This window comes from Podospora pseudoanserina, chromosome 5, assembly GCF_035222485.1.
Source record: "Podospora pseudoanserina strain CBS 124.78 chromosome 5, whole genome shotgun sequence".
NCBI lineage: Eukaryota > Fungi > Ascomycota > Sordariomycetes > Sordariales > Podosporaceae > Podospora > Podospora pseudoanserina.
Genome location: NC_085924.1, coordinates 2,037,680 through 2,053,832, shown reverse-complemented (window position 1 = coordinate 2,053,832; position 16,153 = coordinate 2,037,680). Strand labels below are relative to the sequence as shown.

Here is a 16,153-nt window from a genome sequence, read left to right as displayed (position 1 = left end):
AAGCTGATGAGAGGGTGTATATTCCAGCACAGGTTTCAACGCTTGATGTGGGCGTAAATGAATTGTATTATGCATTACTCTCTCCCCTCTATGGAACGCTGGCGAGCCGTTGCCATGGTTGCCATCTTCTTTACATCATACTCCCACCACTTCGATTCCCCCCTATGAGTCCAGCCATCTCTAAGAGGGCACGGTCGGCCTCGATATCACCCGTCCCAAGGTTGATTCTACGTCTCGCCTCGGCCTCTCTAGCCTCCCAGGCCCATCGCTCGGCCTGGTGCTTGGCTTCCTCGTCCCCGCCGCAACCCCAGACCTCCAGATCTGAAATCTCGAAGCGATCTTGGAAGTCGAATTTCCTGCAAGCGCTTCCCTGGAAAGCACTACTACCTCGCGAGATGTAGTTGTGGGTGAAACATCCAAATTCGAAACTGCTATCCATGACAAGCGATACGGGGCCCATTGATATGGTGCTTGACCGGCGATATGCTTGTGTAGGTTGCGGTGGTGGGCAGCCAAATGACACGCCGCCAATCGGGGTAGATGCCGAGGGTTTTGTGAAAGAAGCATAGTCCTTGTTGCTCGGGGATCCTCGGAAGACATCATGCACAGGCTGGAGTTGAAACAGTATCGAATCCGAATCCCCAAAGCACTCGCGATGTGTGTGCCTCCATGGCTGACTCAGGTAAACCCCAAACGTTACTCTCTCGCCAATGGCGCGATTGCCAGAGGGGTACCGCCGTGGGGGTAGTGTTGACAGGAATGCCGTCTCCGCACCACCTGCCCTATGGGTTTCGTCCGGTAGACAGATCCCATGTACCAGCAGTATGGTCGGTGCTCTCCAGTTGAAGACTTTCGTTTCAAAACTGCCCATGCTGAACCCATCTTCCCCCCCTGCGTACAGTAATCGGAGCTTGCGAAAGAGAGATTCGCCAGGAATGAAGAAAGAGAGCTGCGACATGATGCTCAGGTTAAGGAGAGAGCCTTTGTCCTGCAGGAGAGGTTGAACCACGTCAGGCACGACAGTGGAGCCGCCCACGCGTTCGTGGAAGTCGAGAGTTTTGGAGAACAAAAAGTGTTCAAATAGAGGAGTGAACCCAGAGAAAACGAATGGCATCGACGAGGGGATTATCGAATTGAACCGAGAAAACCTGATGCCCGGTGAATGCTCTACGTCGAGGAAAGCCGCCACGATACAGTCAGCAACGACCCCCAATTCCTCAAGCTCCTTCCCAACAACACGATTCGCATGTGAAGATAGGCTCTCCTGGGCGCCTAATGGAGCAACGAGAAGCAGCAACATGATGATCTTCTTGAAGTTGCCCGCCGGAATCAGTGCGTGATTGGGTGGGGGTCCATCTTCAAGTTTGCCAACGTTGGCATAATCCAGCGAATCCAAGGCAGCAAGGACAAGGTCGTCCTCATCCTCACAACCCAGGTCATCTTCATCATCTCCTGCAATGTCGACAGCAAAACCAGAAGCGTGTGAGGAATTAGCGGGCGCTCCTGAGCCGTCGATAACAGGCGACTTGTCCCTGTTGACATGTTCGGACAGCTTCCGGTCATAGACAGCCAGGCTATTGAACAGCAATTTCTTCCTGTCGTCAGCACCCGTTGCTAATACCCTCTGGTATCGATCGGTCATAATGGTGATGACCATGACCATTTCCTCCAAGCCCAGCACTGCTGGAGCATCTCGCAAGAATGGAAAGGCGCCTATATATGATATCATCTGAAATATAACTGGCGACACACCCAGCACATCCGGTATCTCAAGAAAGCGCGCAATGGTATCCTCTTTGAGATGGCGGACATTCTGTTCCTGGTCTACGAGACTCTTGAAGACCTCTTTGAATGAGTAGATCTCAAGAGAGGTGAAGCATTTGTCGGCAAACTTGGCGGCCTGTGTTGATGAAGCAACTTGGTTAGAGGGTCATGTGGAAGTGAGAAAAGACTTGGTACTTGCCAATTCCTTAGTCAACTCCTCTCGAGACGGAGGAGGCCGTCTTTGGTCTGATTGAGTTTGGCCCATGGTAACTACATGTACGGGGTGTATCGATGAGGAAGTGTAGGTTGGAGTACACGGGAAGAAGTTGGGGCTAAAGCAGTCGCCTCGTGTGCCCCACATAAGCTTCGGTTCGCACTGCTTGGCTGTGCTGGAGGCATCTTTCCATCCTTCTGTTGCATCTATGATAGGTACCGCGTTGAGGAAAGTACGGGCAGTGCAAGAATGCGTCTAGGTAAGCTAGGCTCCTCAGGGCATCTGAGTGCCTCCCATCCCAAATATCAACTAAACTGCAAACGCTATGGGGATATGGTTAATCGCGGTTGTCGTCACAGTCATGGATGTGCAATGTGATTTCCCATCCCAAATTATAACAGCCATGGGGGGCGGGACAAGGGGACCCTGTTGCGGGGTGTTGATCATGCGTCATTGTTACCTGGTCAAGGATAGCAGCTACTTGTTTTGTCCCCACTGCCCCTTCCGTGTTGTGGGGTGATCCAATCACCTGTTGTTCCCGCCTCGACAACACAGGGGACGAGGAATGGGATGCTCTTATTGAAGAGAGTGATACAAAAGCAGCTGTGGTTCCCCGCACTGGTTTTGCTCTGGCTTCATCACTGCCCAACACAATTACTCCTCGATCAAATTGGACAAACATCAAAACGAAACCTCATCAAAATGACCGACCAAGATGCGAATGTCGTAAGCCAAGCCCCTGTCGACGAGACTCCCATTTCGCCCAGTCGACCCAACCCAGCCAGGAAGAACTCGCTCGAGCACCACCTGGCGCATCGCCCAGATCGCCAGGAGCTCATTAATAGTAATTCAGACTCACACCCTGGTTCTGAGGAATCTCTTGTGGCTGTCATGGCCTGACTCACGCGTGTCCTAGAAAACATCCTTCCCGCCTCAACCGCAGCGCCGGCTATCCAAGCCCAACAGAAAGAGGTCCGTTCCCGTTTGAGAGCACCATGGTGCTGCACAAACACAGCTTTTAACCTGCGTTATCTTCTAACAGCTCGAGAAACACATGCGTGCCGACTCCCTCAATGAAAAGATCGCCCATCGCCCTGCGCCCGAGACAATGTTGGAGAAACACATCATCCACGAGGACCCCCGTTCGCCCGAGGACAAGTACGCCGAGGCTATCGAGGACGAATATGCTAAGAGGGAGGGCGGTGCGTAGGGAGAGTAGTGGTCTGGTAGGGTATCTTGTTCCCATGTGAAACTAGGGTTGACCCCAAGATGGTATCATCGGCAGTCACAAATGGTGACGAAAGCATACGCTGGAAGTACAGGAAATTTGTATGGTATCGAACTGACTGAGCTTCCGCTTTTATCTTGTAATTTTTTTCTGGTCGTTTTGTTGATACTTCCGCAGTGGCGACCACGCAGGTGTCTGTGATTAACAAGGCTGATGCTGACCTTCAATGCCTGTCAGCGTGGGAGTCGCACGGGGGCAAGCTAACAATCATCAGGAAATTAGAGACTTAACTGTCACTGCAGGCGCGCACATGACAAACCATCGTCTCCCTATCCCAATACGTTTCTCTGATAGTACCGACTCGGTACACATCGTGTGCGTAGTAGCCCCCTGCGGACCCTTGCGGGTGCTTGGGCTGCGACAATGGTCTTGGCATAGATGACATAGTGGCTGGCTCTTCTGATTGGAAGTTCCATTTGTTAGGTGGAACGACATACGGCAACCCTAGAGGAATTCCATTTCATTTCCATTTCCAAGACCGTCTGGTTTTCCAATTGCCCAATAAGTCCACCCACAAGCCGGTGAAGGCTGAGATTTGGTTCCACACACCGGACGCCACGCATCATGTCTGTGATGTATGTCGTGCAGGTAGTTTGGAAATTGTGCAAAAGCACGTGGCAAAGCAAGAATTGATTGGTTATTGATTGGATAGTAGGCCTCTTTCTATCTTCTCCGTCGACCTTCTAGTTCTTCCTGCTTCTTGTTGCTTCTCATGACTCATGATTTTCGTTCCTATCTCACACTCTACAGAGCAATCGATGGTTCCAAGGCCTTATTTCATTGCTCTTACCACGGAAGAGGTGAGCTAGTCTTCTGGAAGCCGCAGAGTGAAGGAAGACGGGACATTGCAACACCAGATTTGCAGTTCTAAGCAGCCATGCTGCTCTTGTCTATTATTTTTTACTAATTGAACCCGAATGTATGAAAGAGAAAAAAGTGTTGTCAAAGCCGCCCCTACCCCAATCGCCATAGCCCCCCATTCCTCAATCATGAACGCCCAGCTGATGATGTCTAGTACGGTACAGTGTTGTGTGTCCAAAAGTCCATCCCATATATCCTACAATTTCCCTGAAAATGCCCAAAAAAACCACCAGAAACGCCGAGACCATGCAAGTAGATACTTTCTCACTGCTACATCGGACGCCCAAACAAGCCTTAGTTTCGACTGTTATCCTTGCGCCTATCATCCTTGTGCTTGTTGCCATAGACAGTAAAGGCACCTCGAGATTCTGAGGCTCTTGGCTCGTCAGTGCTTGGATTGGGACGATGGTGGTTGATGACAACAGTGCTGCCATGTCTTGACACGTCGACATTGTAATCCTCTGCATTATGAGGTTAGTACCAGCTAGATTGGCTCGGGGATTGTGCGGTGACAACTTACTTGCATAAGGAGATCGGTATTGGGCCTGGTCGTGCCCATAGGGTCCAGATGAGGTAGAGTAGTCCATCGTATAGGTCGTGGTGTGTGAGTGGGTAGAGTGGCTGGATGACCGGCTGCCAGAAGAATTGTTCGAGTAATAGGTTGATGGTGAGCGGCTTGGGTTTTGGTGAACAATGGTACTATGTTTGGAACCGTTATAAGAAGGCATGGCAAACGTTACTCTGAAAAGTAGGTGGAAGAGGCTTCTTGTAAAGAATATTGTGGAATTGGGCCGTAGGTTACAGAGTGATGGATTTTCGAGGGCTTGTCGGGTGAGGAATAGCACTGGGCAACATGGTTTGGGACTGAGGATATATATACAAAAAAAACGAGTTTGAGAAAACGCTGGAAGCGAACCACAAACCATTATCCTAACGGCCCAAGCTAGAATAGGTTTGCGCCCCCAGTCGTGGAGGCGATTAGGGACAAGGCATCATACCAGGGGCGGTGCTCAGTGCTTCGGTGAGGACATGCTAAACTCCAGGCAGACCGCAAGGCCAAGTCTCATAACCTGGGGAAGAGCCCGGTGCCTTGTATCCTTCGCTTATATTGTTAGGAACCTATTGGGAGTGGATCGGTCTGTTCGAATGCGTGAGTCAAAAGATCCAGGGGGCGGCCATCCATGTCAACAAAGAGACCTTGATGGTGGGGGTGAAAGCTCCTCTAAAGGCGGCCACAGCAGTGTGTCGTGACCGCCGGACCTGCAGGTGAACTGCATATGGAATTCTCGGGTTTGGAGGGGTACTTTGCAACGGGTACATCTTGGGTTACTGGCATCGCGTCAACGACCGCTGCGAGTCGTGTCTGCGATGCCGACAGGGCGTAAAGCCTGGCGGGCAGAGAGTCCTAGGTCTCAGCAGGTGAGGTGCCCCCAGGACTTCAGTTTAGGGCTCGGTCAGCTGAAGCAGCGAAGTTGCGCGTCCCTCTCTGGGGGCCAACGGGCAGACAGCTTGGCTTAGCGGCTGCGAATGCCTCACATTGCAACCTACTACATTGACGTTGACGACGACGCATATTGATGCTTTGTCTGCGTATGCCTCAGGGAAGACCCTGAGCTCGGGGCCCTTTGACTTTGCGAGTCGTTTGTTGCCTGGATTTTCTGGGGGCTGGCACGGCGCAGTAGTTGTTGTTGCCTTGAACCTGATGAAACTGTCGAGTTTGAACCCAGTATAGATATTCTAGTGGCTGGATCAGTGACTCATGATGATGAAGCCCAGGAAAAAGACTATACAACGCCCCGACGAGTGCCTTGAGATATTGAGGGTGGTCACTGCCTCAAAAGGCAAATGGGCCCTCGATTTTCGGTGAGTTTGTGGTTCTCCTTTGGTCTTCGACCTGGTTGTTGCCAAGTGCTTCACGATACTTGGGCCTTCATTGAACAGCTGCAACAATTTCGACCCAAGAACGCCCCCAAATTTAATTGACTGACATTTTTGACTTCAAGTGATTCAGAGACCATGACCGGAATCTAGGAAGTTTGTCGTTACTCACAAGTGAGAAGAAGGGCTTTGTTCTTGGTGCATTCCGCCTCGTTGTCATCCATGATTACCCCTTGTTTGCGGGGCCAGTGTGCCTGTCGAATCTGTAGCGCAGGCAATGTGACAAAGCACACCAGTGGTTCGCGGCCTACCAGGGCGACATGACCGACACCGAAAATGACAGGGAGTTCGGAGCAGAAATGGGAGGCCATCATCAAGTGAGTTGAGCATTGCTCTTGTGCTGCTTTGGTGACGGTGGATGCTTTAATGTTTGAGATGGGCTTGGCACAAATCAAGCGCTGTGGGGTAATTCCGTCAGCGATGCTAGTGTGGGTGCTTACAGGGGCCATTGCCACGAAACACATTGGGGTTGGAGCTGTCTATTGACCAGCTGGCCAGAAGCATTCAACCAACAAACCATATTCTGGGTATTTCGTAAACACAACCACCAGGAAACCATTTTGTTCGTGCCCTCCACGCCCAAACCCGCTGTGAGATTTGCCTGTCTAATATCACCCGCAGCTCACTCCAGACCTCACAATGCAAGGCCTTCTGCTCTCGCTTTCCCTGCTCGCCTCGGCAGCTGTCGGCGTCCTCGCCTCCGATGACCTCAAGATCGATGTCACGCTCCCCGTTGAGTGCGATCGCGTGACCAAGAAGGGCGACAAGATCAATGTCCATTACAAGGGCACACTCAAGTCCAATGGCGAGAAGTTCGATTCAAGTTAGTCTCGTGCTTGCCCTCCGTCTCTGGCACCTGCATGGGGGCTTTGGGACGAAGCGATGGTTGATCGAAGCTGACAACAGCGTGCTTTCCAGGCTACGACCGTCAATCGCCATTCTCATTCAAGCTTGGAGCTGGCATGGTTATCAAGGGGTATCTACGCCCAACGGTCCAATTCAACTGCAAACGAGGAGCGAAGGCTAACATCAATCACCTAGTTGGGACGAGGGTCTCGTCGATATGTGCATCGGCGAGAAGCGGACATTGACCATTGGCCCAAGCTACGGCTATGGTGACCGCAATGTTGGACCTATTCCCGCTGGATCTACTCTTGGTGCGTCATCAGCCCACCCGGGGTGTCTCCTGTGGTTACTTTTGCTGTGATGTACAATTACTAACAATCCATTTCATCACTGCAGTCTTCGAAACGGAATTGGTTGGCATTGAGGGTGTGCCAAAACCCGAATCGATTGTTACCAAGTCGGCCACCGATACTCCCGAGTCCACGGCAAGCGCGAAGGTTGTTGAAAAGGTGGCCAGCGTCGCCAAGCAGGCGGCTGAGGTTGTTGAGACCATCATTGCCGACACCGACGATACTCAGGAGCACAACGAGCTCTAGAAAACGGTATCTTGTACAAAGGTCTGTATATATACACACTGAGAGATACACAAATAAAAAGAGAGCCATGCAAAGTTCCGGTCCATGTTCATCGAGTCTCCACAGTTGTTTCATCCTGGCTTGTTTGTCAGTGACAATGTCGATGTTTTCATTGATGGCGTCGTGAACTAACTGCTGGCTTGTGGCCTGTCGTTTCATGTGGAGTGAAACAGGGCAGGATTGCTTTGTTCCCAGTATAACTCGGCCTGGGTGTGGTAACCTTGACGGTCCATAATTGCAATCAGCTTGAAGGCTCTTCCAAGCCAGCCGAAAATGACACGAAGGCGTGTACCTCCTTTACCAGTCGGATAAGTGCAAAGCTCTGCCCGCAATCTGCAGGTTAGAATGCTGACAAGACAGCCGTGTAAGATCAGATAAAATGATTTAAACGTTTTGAGTTCATCGATCAAGCCGCCTCGGCACCGTTGACCCCAGCTGCGCCTTCCCGTCAAAGTTAGTCCATAACGTTCCCTCCACATGGAATGATGTGGGTAAGCAAACGTCTGTGAGGCCTGTTCCAACTTCATAGCTCTTCGATACCCGGTATACAAGACTGAGACCCTTCACCTATGGACCACTGCCAGTTATAAACAAGCAGGTCCCCGCGAAGCCCCACGACATCTAGACGCATAGCCTGATGCCGTACGGACCTGTCCCTCGACTACGTCAGCTTTGCTGTTGTTAGCTCTCATCAGAGCATCCACCATACCATGTCGCGTCGACGGCGTGAACTTGCGCAAAACCACCCTCGGACCGTGGTACTTATCTCTCGTTGTCGTTCTTGGCTCCCGCCGTTGAACTTCATAACCATCCATTATGCCTACTTCATCAGCGTTTGTCTGGTCTCGTCACTTGTCTTTTGGGGGTCGTCCAGTCCAGCTTGGAGCATCAGCTATACTGACAGCTTGTTCCTGGTTGTATCCGCCATGACGGAAGCTGGCTTGAACACAGTCAACCTAAGTCAACTGACAACGTGGCAGCAGTCGCTACTTTTTCTCCTCATCATATTTGGCAGCTCCATCTGGGTGTCTATATGGACGGTCATGACGAGGAAACACGCCTTCGAGCAACGCTTCCGGGATGTGATTCAATCAGAGCGCCGGCGACGAACTTCTCATGGAGGAAGCGCTCTCAGTCTCGGCAGATTACCGAATTTTCGTTCATCTTGGCGATCGCTATCATCGCACACAGCCCAGCACCAACCCGCAGCTTACAGACTGAGTTCCATGGATAATCAGCACGTTTCGCTTCCCCAAACGAACCGGCCCGAGGCTGATGCCACCACCAACTTTGGTGGAGCTTGTATCAATGGCGAAGCCTCCGAAAACACAAATCCCACTCATATCGCTTTTATAGACACTCATCTCCCGGACATGCAAGTCCACAATGGGATCAAGGCCACGTCAACAGCGGCCCAACATGTCCCCCTCGACAACCAGCCAGTATACCGAAGCGTACTCACTCATAGCAGGCCAGAAGAGGGCACAAAGTGTCATTCTGGCATGCGAAGCTTCCTCACTCATCGTTCCAGCAATAGAAACGCTCAGTTCTACGACCTGACCAACGAAGAACGGGAACAGCTAGGCGGTTGCGAGTATCGAGCGCTCAAAGTCCTTGCCTTGCTTGTGCCTGTCTACTTTGTCCTCTGGCAGTCTCTTGGCTGCATCGCGCTCGGTGCCTGGATCAACAACAACCAAGCCGAGCTGCCGCTGAGAAATGGAATAAACCCCTGGTGGCTGGGGATATTCAACGGCGCCTCGGCATTCAACAATTCAGGAATGTCGCTCTTGGATGCCAATATGATTCCCTTTCAGAACTCATGCTTTGTTCTTGTCACCATGGGGCTGATGATTCTCGCCGGCAATACGGCCTATCCTGTCTTTTTGAGGCTCAGTGTTTGGTCTCTCTTAAGGTTGTTATCTCTGGTGACACGAGAGGAGGAGTACAACCCCCTTAAGGACACCTTGAAATTTATTCTTCAGTACCCGCGCCGCATCTATACCAGCCTCTTTCCCGCTCGCGCCACTTGGTGGCTATTGTTTATGCTCGTTTTGCTGAACAGCATTGACTGGGTCGCTTTCGAGGTTCTCAACATTGGCAACCCACCTATCGAAAACATACCTCCTGGATCTCGCGTGCTTGATGGGTGGTTTCAAGCTATTGGTAAGCTGAACCGAGTCCTATTTTATAGCACATGGTTGCTGATCTGTTGACCACTGGGTGTAGCCGTACGTTCGGGTGGGTTTTATGTTGTTCCCATCCCATCAGTATACATCGGACTGCAAGTCTTGTATGTGATCATGATGTATATATCAGCGTACCCGGTGGTGGTCACGATGCGACATTCAAACGTCTATGAAGAGCGGTCTCTTGGTATCTATGTTGAAGACGATGCGCCTGATTCAGATCCAGAACAATCTCCCCTCACTCATCACGGTCCGCCACCCAGTAGGGTTTCCCCTCAAGGCGGCCTGTCAGCACTTCACCGAGCGTGTAGTTGGACGGTCACATGGCATGGTGTTGGGGCTCGGTCACCTTCTTCTCTCCGGAGGCCCGAGTCGCGCATCAGCTTCATCAGCCAGCAGATACACGGACAATTGGCCCACGACCTCTGGTGGTTAAGTCTGGCGATTTTGGTCATCGTTACCATCAATACGAGCAACTTCATGGCAGATCCCATCAACTTCAGTGTTTTCAACGTCATATTCGAGGTGGTGTCGGCGTATGGCTGCGTTGGCATCAGCGTTGGAGTACCACACGACTCATACAGCTTCTGTGGGGGTTGGCATCCCGTGTCAAAACTCTTACTTTGTGTTGTCATGCTTCGTGGCAGGCACAGGGGGTTACCGGTCGCCCTAGATAGGGCTGTTCGACTTCCCGGTGAGGAGCTTGAGCAGGAAGAGGAGGAGGATCATCAGATTAGGATGAGCATGGGGGGCAACCGTCGAGTTAGCAGTGAAGCCTAGTCAGCTCGTCTCTGGCGAGACAGTGAGGCCGGAACCGTACATTGCTTTTAACATGTAGATCTCGTCATTCGGGCAAATACGATGCATTGTAATCGTCAGCATTTCGGCACTCTGTCTGTTATTTTGAACCAAGACATAGTCACATGTTTTTTTCAGTTACACGGATGTGTGAGCCTTCCAGTGCTCCTATAAAGGCAGGTATCTACTTATCCTGAGATTGTGCTTCCCTTTCCACCAATTATCACTTGGTAGAAAGCTAACTGCCCATCGCACCACAGCTTGCTCTCATGTAAACCGAAGCTTCTTCTGTCGAGGATCGGCTGCTGTTGACTGCCTTCCTCTCTTCTTATCTTTGCTCTTCTTTGCTTCAGGAATACTGGGCTTGCCGGGTGGAGGGGTTGAAGCAGCCACCTGCTGAATGGCGTCTCGAATAGTTTGCCTCGAGAGACATAGATCAATATGCTCATTGAACTGTCTTTCGTCAGGCGTTTGTGGTCGGTTGCATATTGGACAGTCCCAGAGCTCCTCCTGCATCACCTCAGCAGGCTGTTTTTCCTTCGGGTTGGGGAGAACTTCTTTGCCATGTCTCCAGAATGGACTGTCGGTCCCCGAGCTGCTCCCTGAGCGCTCAGCCAGGAGGACATCGTTGCGTGCTTCAGAGGGCCACTCCTCCCACTCATCTCCAGTGCCAGCGGCTTTCTTTGGATTTATGCGGCTGATAGATTCCCCAGTCTCTACAGAGCCCCCCCTCCTCGGTCTGAACCCAAAAAAGGCCATTGTATCTGGCTTTTTTGTGCTGAGTAGATGGGTACATCGGAGGCCCAGGAGGCGTAACTTCATATTAGAGACCTCTTGTTCAAGCTTCACCAGCATTGGCAGTGCGTAGTCGTACAAGTCATCGGCGAGATAGACCGCCTTTGGCGGAGCTATTTGACGTGTGAGCACCTCATACGTATGTAGCTTGACCTTGATGCAGAGAGTCCGACCTTTGCATTCAGCCCGCCGCATATCCTTTTCCAACTCTTCTGCTATTCGTCTGAGCTGCTCACGTAACTGGGTCGGATTATCCATGTCACGGAACGTGCGCTCTGTTCCAACACTCTTGCGCTCATACTCTTCGGCAGGCTGTATGCTCGTGCGTCCAAGGCCAAGATAGCACCGCAAAAGGAAGTTGTAGGTCTTCTCACCGAAAAGTTTCTCGATGAACTGTCGTTGCGTATAAACGTCGCCGCAGGTGCTTATGCCAACGGCACCAAGCTCCCGCTCTAGAACTCGTCCGATACCGTTGACTTGCCGGCACGAGAGGTCCCGCATGAACTCCATGATGACGACCCGGTCACGAGGAAGAAGGTATTGTCCGTTAGGCTTATTCATGTTGGAGCAGATTTTCGCCAGACATGCATTGGCTGCAATCCCTGCGGACACGGTGATGTGTGTCTTTTCATGTATCTCCCTTCTCATTTGGGACACCACATCGACAGCTTCCATGCCGTGGTCGAAGCAGTACTGGGTGATGTTGAGATAGGCCTCGTCAATACTGGCACTTTCGAACCGGGGGTCATAGTCTGCTAGGATCTCTCGCACCTCGGCAGCCTTTGCGTTATACTTATCGAAATTGAGTGGAAGCAAAATGAGCTGGGGGCAGAGCTTTTTTGCCACGAAGCCGGCCATGCCGCTTCGACATCCAAATCTCCGAGCTACATAGTTACAGGTTGTCAGAACGCCCCCACCCACGGCAAAGGGGAGGTCTGCGAGCTCGGGACGGTCCAGTTGTTCAACAGCGGCGTAGAAGGCATCGCAATCGATATGAACAATGTGTTGAGTAAGATCACGTGAGGCCTCGAGTTGTGCAAGCAGCGTATCTGCAGCCCTGAGCTCCCGAGAGAGGTCTAGCTTCTCCAACTGTCGCTTTTTGGCGAGGATTTGATCAATCTTGACCGTCAGTGCTTTGTCTCTTTCCTCCTCACGGTTGAAGAACTTGGAACCTTTGGAAGAATTATAGATAACTTCGGCGACCTGAGACCGGTAGTCAGAACTTGGCACTGCAATATCAGGAGACTTGAAAGCGATGGGTTTACCTTGGACTGATCAACCTTGTCCTGGCCGGCCTTTGTCAAGGACGGACCAAGAAGTGAGTACTTTAGCGAGGCAAGATCGGCATTGGTATTTTCACTATCTGGATCTTGAGGTCGTGCTATTTGGTCCTTGAATGGTCCAAGCTCTGGAGAGCGTGGCTCGTTTGCTTGCTGTGCTGACTCGCCCGAGGTCATCTGGAAATATCAATCAGGTGGCGTAGAATATTAAGACCTAGCAAAGACATCTCAGTTCATCGACTAAAATTTGTACCAATCGTCGAAGAATGTTAGGTGTGCTGTGAAAAGAATGTTGAAAAGTGACGCGTAGTGCGGGGGGATAAGAAAGAGACGCGTTCGATTGGGCCTCACGTCAGCAGCGCCAGATCACGGGACGCCAAGAGCTCATCGACCACAAAGAGCTGGAGAGGCCTGGACGAACTTGGCAACGAATATTGATTTAACTTCTAGTCTTCTACAAAAGTCCAACCAATCTTATAGACTGAAGCTCGAAAATTTCCCTGTAAAGTGAGAGACCAAGGATGGAAGGTTTCGAGAGCTTTGTTGCTACACTACTTGTATGTACCAACCTGCATTCAGGGAGCCGAACGCGAAAAGCACGGACCATGCACTTAAAGATTTACGCGTGTGGTCGTGGCACAGTCGCGTCTGGACCCCCTTGAACTCGATGGCTGTTTCCGTCTTTCTTTGCTTGTCACTCGAGCAACCTCGACAGCGTCCGTGTGGTTTCTTCTGATGAGAGTACGGATATTTCCAACATTGTTACTCCCAAGTTTTCAATGCATTGATCTGTGAAAATGGTCATCAAGCGCAAACGGTCCGACTCGCACCTGAGCTCCTTTAGCTCAGCCCTTGCATCACCACCTCGGGCGAGCAGCTTCAACTTCGATGCCATCAGTGCGATGGATACGGCTAGGCGCGGCTTCTTTTCGCCCCGTCTCCCCACCTCTTCACACATGCCTGGCCGCACCAGGAAGCGCTTCCGCGATAATAGGCCACCTGAGGCAATCGTTCACCGTAGGAGCCCCCCCATTCGTGTTACCATGATGAGTTTGGGCACAGTGACTTACCTCTCTTTTTTCATCTCGCAGAACGTACCCTAAATCTGCTATTCTCTGCACAACAGCAGCAACATACTCAGCAGCAAGCGCCGTCGCCGCCCCAAGTTCAAGTCACTGAACCGACTCCAACCTTAGTTCCCTCAGAGGTGCACCCCGACCAACACCAACGCTCCCTCCACAGCTTCTGGAAGCTCCCCACACGAACCGTGGCTAGCCCGTCGTCGTCTCAGGCGTCTTTGACCTCTTCGCCATTCCCAATTGCGATGCCCAACTCATCCACAGCGGTGGCTTCAACAACATGTGACGACTGTGGCGTGGGGCTGCTGGAATCGGATGCCCGTGGTGATCAGGATGTCATCATGATGGATATAGATGGAGGCGGCGAAATGGGAGAAAACACGTGCGGAGCGTGTGGGAAGACGGTATGCTTCAGCTGCTCGGTCAGCAATCTTGGGGAGCACAGGCGATGTTTGCCTTGCACTGGGAGACGGGACTGGGGGGCAGCCAACGGGAGCGGGCGGACCCAGGGTGTTGGCGTGTACTGATGGGCCGAGTGAGAAATGGCGGGCTTTAGTTCAAGATTTGTTCAAGTGGCTGGGAAGCATGGCGTCACGGAGTGGATTTGTGTATACACTGTGTTTGAGTAGGTTATGGGTGTTGGTTGATACCTCTTGGTCGGATGGTGTTTGTGGTTTGAGGCAGTCAAGAGTTAATTGGATCTGGGACAGGGTTTTCTGGGGACGATACATTCTAGTTATTTTATTCAAAAGACATGCTCAGACCTGATTTTTCTTTATTATGCGCTTTGCTCTGTGAATTCGCTGGTAACACGAAGTGCAACTGACCACGGACGTCAGTGCGGGGCAGAGCTCCAAGTAGCTACCTACCTATCTAACCCCACCTGAGCTAGGTGGTAGCCCAACCGTCCATGTGGCAAGGAGCTGCTTCTCCCATTCCTCGATGCTACTCGATTCAGATAACCAGCTCAGATTCTTTGTGTTATTTTCAAATTTCCTTTGAAACTCAGCCCCCAGACAAACATGGCCACACGGGATGCTAGCCATGCTGGATCCTGGTACGATGATGATGAGAAGGAGTTGTCATCGCAGCTCGACGGGTTCCTAAGCCGTGTGCCTGACCAGCTGGATGACCATGGTCTCCCTGTGCCTGGCGCCCGAGTGATCATAGCTCCGTAAGCGAGAAACAGCCCGGTGTCTTGTGAGAGATGATTCAATATGCTGACTTTGATTCGAAGCCATGCCGGCTATTCATATTCTGGGCCTTGCGCAGCCTGGGCCTACAAGGCTCTCGACCTCAGAGCGGCGAAACGGGTCTTCATTCTCGGACCGTCCCACACATATTATCTTCGCGGATGCGCGTTAACCACATTCAGCAAATATGCAACACCCTTTGGGGACCTCGTGGTGGATAGGAACACGGTAAACGAGCTGAGGGAAACGGGCAAGTTCACCGACATACCCGCCCGCCGAGACGTCGATGAACATTCTCTGGAAATGCACGTTCCGTTCCTCTGGAAGAGACTTCAGCAGACCTTCGGAGACGACAGCACAAAGTACCCGCCCATAGTTCCGATACTCGTGGGCGATGGATCTGCCGAAGAAGAAAAGGCCTTTGGAAAGTTGCTGTCCTCGTACCTGAAGGACCCCACCACAGCCTGGATCGTCTCGTCCGATTTCTGTCACTGGGGATCCCGATTCAGCTACCGACCTCATTTTTCTGACGGTGCGATTCGTGACATGGACGCGCCACGGTCCAAGGGTGTGCGGCACGAAGTCCTGAACGTCACCCCGCCAGATTGGAGCAAACTCGGCATCAGTTCTGGAGAGCCTGAGATCCACGATGTCATCAAAGTGCTGGACCAGTTGGCCATGGATGCCGTGGAGTCTGGTGAGCATAGTGAGTTCTACAAGGTGGTTCAGGATAGCCACAACACTGTCTGCGGCAGGCATCCAATTGGTGTAATCATGGCAGCCTTGGAAGCCGTCGATGGAAAAGGAAAGTTCAAATTTGTGCAGTACCAGAGAAGCAATTTGGTGAAGAAGAGCTTCGACTTCAGTGTCAGCTATGCCTCTGCATATGCGGTAGTCTGACTTGACGTTGAGAAAGGGGGCACCGGTTCTTGGCTGGGCATGGTTTGGGGTGCTTTACAGAGCGGCGGGAAGTAGTTTGGTGGTTTAATCAGCTAGATGTTTGCAGCTACTGACAGAGGCATGTTTCGTAAATTGAGATTCGGTCTGTACGCCAGAAGATGCTTGTGATGTTGCAGCAACCCGAAAAGGTGCCGATAGAAGAGGCCCAAACTCGGCCGCCCTGGCCACGATGTCTTGACTGTTTTCCGCACACCAGGCCCCGAGCCCAAGCGGCGTCCTCAAGAGGGCCTTGTGCTGTACACTCCCCATTCCTTTCCCCGCGGTGGGGTAACGGCACTGAGCCGCCCACGCCATAGTTGGGGCTGAGTCGTGCAGC

General features: G+C 51.8%; 9 protein-coding genes across 9 annotated transcripts; 5 read left to right on the top strand and 4 right to left on the bottom strand.

Moving 5' to 3' along the window:
* Positions 1 to 130: 130 nt before the first annotated feature.
* RTC5 (Restriction of telomere capping protein 5) lies at positions 131 to 2,125 on the bottom strand (the record flags this gene model as incomplete). Its single annotated transcript, XM_062947788.1, has 2 exons — positions 131 to 1,900; positions 1,964 to 2,125. 2 exons carry the CDS (start codon positions 2,123 to 2,125, stop codon positions 131 to 133), a joined length of 1,932 nt encoding a protein of 643 aa, XP_062799033.1.
* Positions 2,126 to 2,548: 423 nt separating this feature from the next.
* Positions 2,549 to 3,271, top strand: QC764_505290 (uncharacterized protein; the record flags this gene model as incomplete). The annotated part of the gene is made up of 3 exons (XM_062947787.1): positions 2,549 to 2,822; positions 2,895 to 2,950; positions 3,021 to 3,271. The coding sequence occupies 3 exons, from the start codon at positions 2,549 to 2,551 to the stop codon at positions 3,186 to 3,188; spliced, it is 498 nt and encodes a 165-aa protein (XP_062799032.1). The 3' UTR covers positions 3,189 to 3,271.
* Positions 3,272 to 4,117: 846 nt separating this feature from the next.
* Positions 4,118 to 5,053, bottom strand: QC764_505280 (uncharacterized protein; the record flags this gene model as incomplete). The annotated part of the gene is made up of 2 exons (XM_062947786.1): positions 4,118 to 4,588; positions 4,648 to 5,053. The coding sequence occupies 2 exons, from the start codon at positions 5,051 to 5,053 to the stop codon at positions 4,422 to 4,424; spliced, it is 573 nt and encodes a 190-aa protein (XP_062799031.1). The 3' UTR covers positions 4,118 to 4,421.
* Positions 5,054 to 6,102: 1,049 nt separating this feature from the next.
* Positions 6,103 to 6,421, bottom strand: QC764_0079380 (uncharacterized protein; the record flags this gene model as incomplete). The annotated part of the gene is made up of 2 exons (XM_062940769.1): positions 6,178 to 6,421; positions 6,103 to 6,110 (listed from the first exon to the last, which is right to left on the bottom strand). The coding sequence occupies exons 1-2, from the start codon at positions 6,377 to 6,379 to the stop codon at positions 6,103 to 6,105; spliced, it is 210 nt and encodes a 69-aa protein (XP_062799030.1). The 5' UTR covers positions 6,380 to 6,421.
* FPR2_2 (Peptidyl-prolyl cis-trans isomerase fpr2) lies at positions 6,422 to 7,601 on the top strand. Its single transcript, XM_062947785.1, has 6 exons — positions 6,422 to 6,493; positions 6,567 to 6,627; positions 6,687 to 6,888; positions 6,984 to 7,041; positions 7,107 to 7,222; positions 7,308 to 7,601. Exons 3-6 carry the CDS (start codon positions 6,705 to 6,707, stop codon positions 7,505 to 7,507), a joined length of 558 nt encoding a protein of 185 aa, XP_062799029.1. The 5' UTR covers positions 6,422 to 6,493; positions 6,567 to 6,627; positions 6,687 to 6,704; the 3' UTR covers positions 7,508 to 7,601.
* A 655-nt stretch (positions 7,602 to 8,256) lies between these two features.
* On the top strand, positions 8,257 to 10,512 carry QC764_505260 (uncharacterized protein; the record flags this gene model as incomplete). Its single annotated transcript, XM_062947784.1, has 2 exons — positions 8,257 to 9,709; positions 9,773 to 10,512. The coding sequence occupies 2 exons, from the start codon at positions 8,257 to 8,259 to the stop codon at positions 10,510 to 10,512; spliced, it is 2,193 nt and encodes a 730-aa protein (XP_062799028.1).
* Positions 10,513 to 10,595: 83 nt separating this feature from the next.
* QC764_505250 (uncharacterized protein) lies at positions 10,596 to 13,199 on the bottom strand. The gene is made up of 2 exons (XM_062947783.1): positions 12,591 to 13,199; positions 10,596 to 12,528 (listed from the first exon to the last, which is right to left on the bottom strand). The coding sequence occupies exons 1-2, from the start codon at positions 12,780 to 12,782 to the stop codon at positions 10,798 to 10,800; spliced, it is 1,923 nt and encodes a 640-aa protein (XP_062799027.1). The 5' UTR covers positions 12,783 to 13,199; the 3' UTR covers positions 10,596 to 10,797.
* On the top strand, positions 13,199 to 14,211 carry QC764_505240 (uncharacterized protein; the record flags this gene model as incomplete). Its single annotated transcript, XM_062947782.1, has 2 exons — positions 13,199 to 13,622; positions 13,697 to 14,211. Exons 1-2 carry the CDS (start codon positions 13,403 to 13,405, stop codon positions 14,209 to 14,211), a joined length of 735 nt encoding a protein of 244 aa, XP_062799026.1. The 5' UTR covers positions 13,199 to 13,402.
* A 495-nt stretch (positions 14,212 to 14,706) lies between these two features.
* On the top strand, positions 14,707 to 16,006 carry QC764_505230 (uncharacterized protein; the record flags this gene model as incomplete). Its single annotated transcript, XM_062947781.1, has 2 exons — positions 14,707 to 14,858; positions 14,922 to 16,006. The coding sequence occupies 2 exons, from the start codon at positions 14,707 to 14,709 to the stop codon at positions 15,775 to 15,777; spliced, it is 1,008 nt and encodes a 335-aa protein (XP_062799025.1). The 3' UTR covers positions 15,778 to 16,006.
* Between the last annotated feature and the right edge of the window lie 147 nt (positions 16,007 to 16,153).

What these genes read in the sequence shown, in the direction of transcription:
- FPR2_2 (XM_062947785.1), top strand. Translation starts at nt 6,705, where the DNA reads ATGCAAGGCCTTCTGCTCTCGCTTTCCCTGCTCGCCTCGGCAGCTGTC. An exon ending in TGGCGAGAAGTTCGATTCAA is followed by an intron (nt 6,889 to 6,983) that starts GTTAGTCTCGTG and finishes CGTGCTTTCCAG; the next exon opens with GCTACGACCGTCAATCGCCA. An exon ending in TCCCGCTGGATCTACTCTTG is followed by an intron (nt 7,223 to 7,307) that starts GTGCGTCATCAG and finishes TCATCACTGCAG; the next exon opens with TCTTCGAAACGGAATTGGTT.
- QC764_505250 (XM_062947783.1), bottom strand. Translation starts at nt 12,782, where the DNA reads ATGACCTCGGGCGAGTCAGCACAGCAAGCAAACGAGCCACGCTCTCCA. An exon ending in ACAAGGTTGATCAGTCCAAG is followed by an intron (nt 12,529 to 12,590) that starts GTAAACCCATCG and finishes TACCGGTCTCAG; the next exon opens with GTCGCCGAAGTTATCTATAA.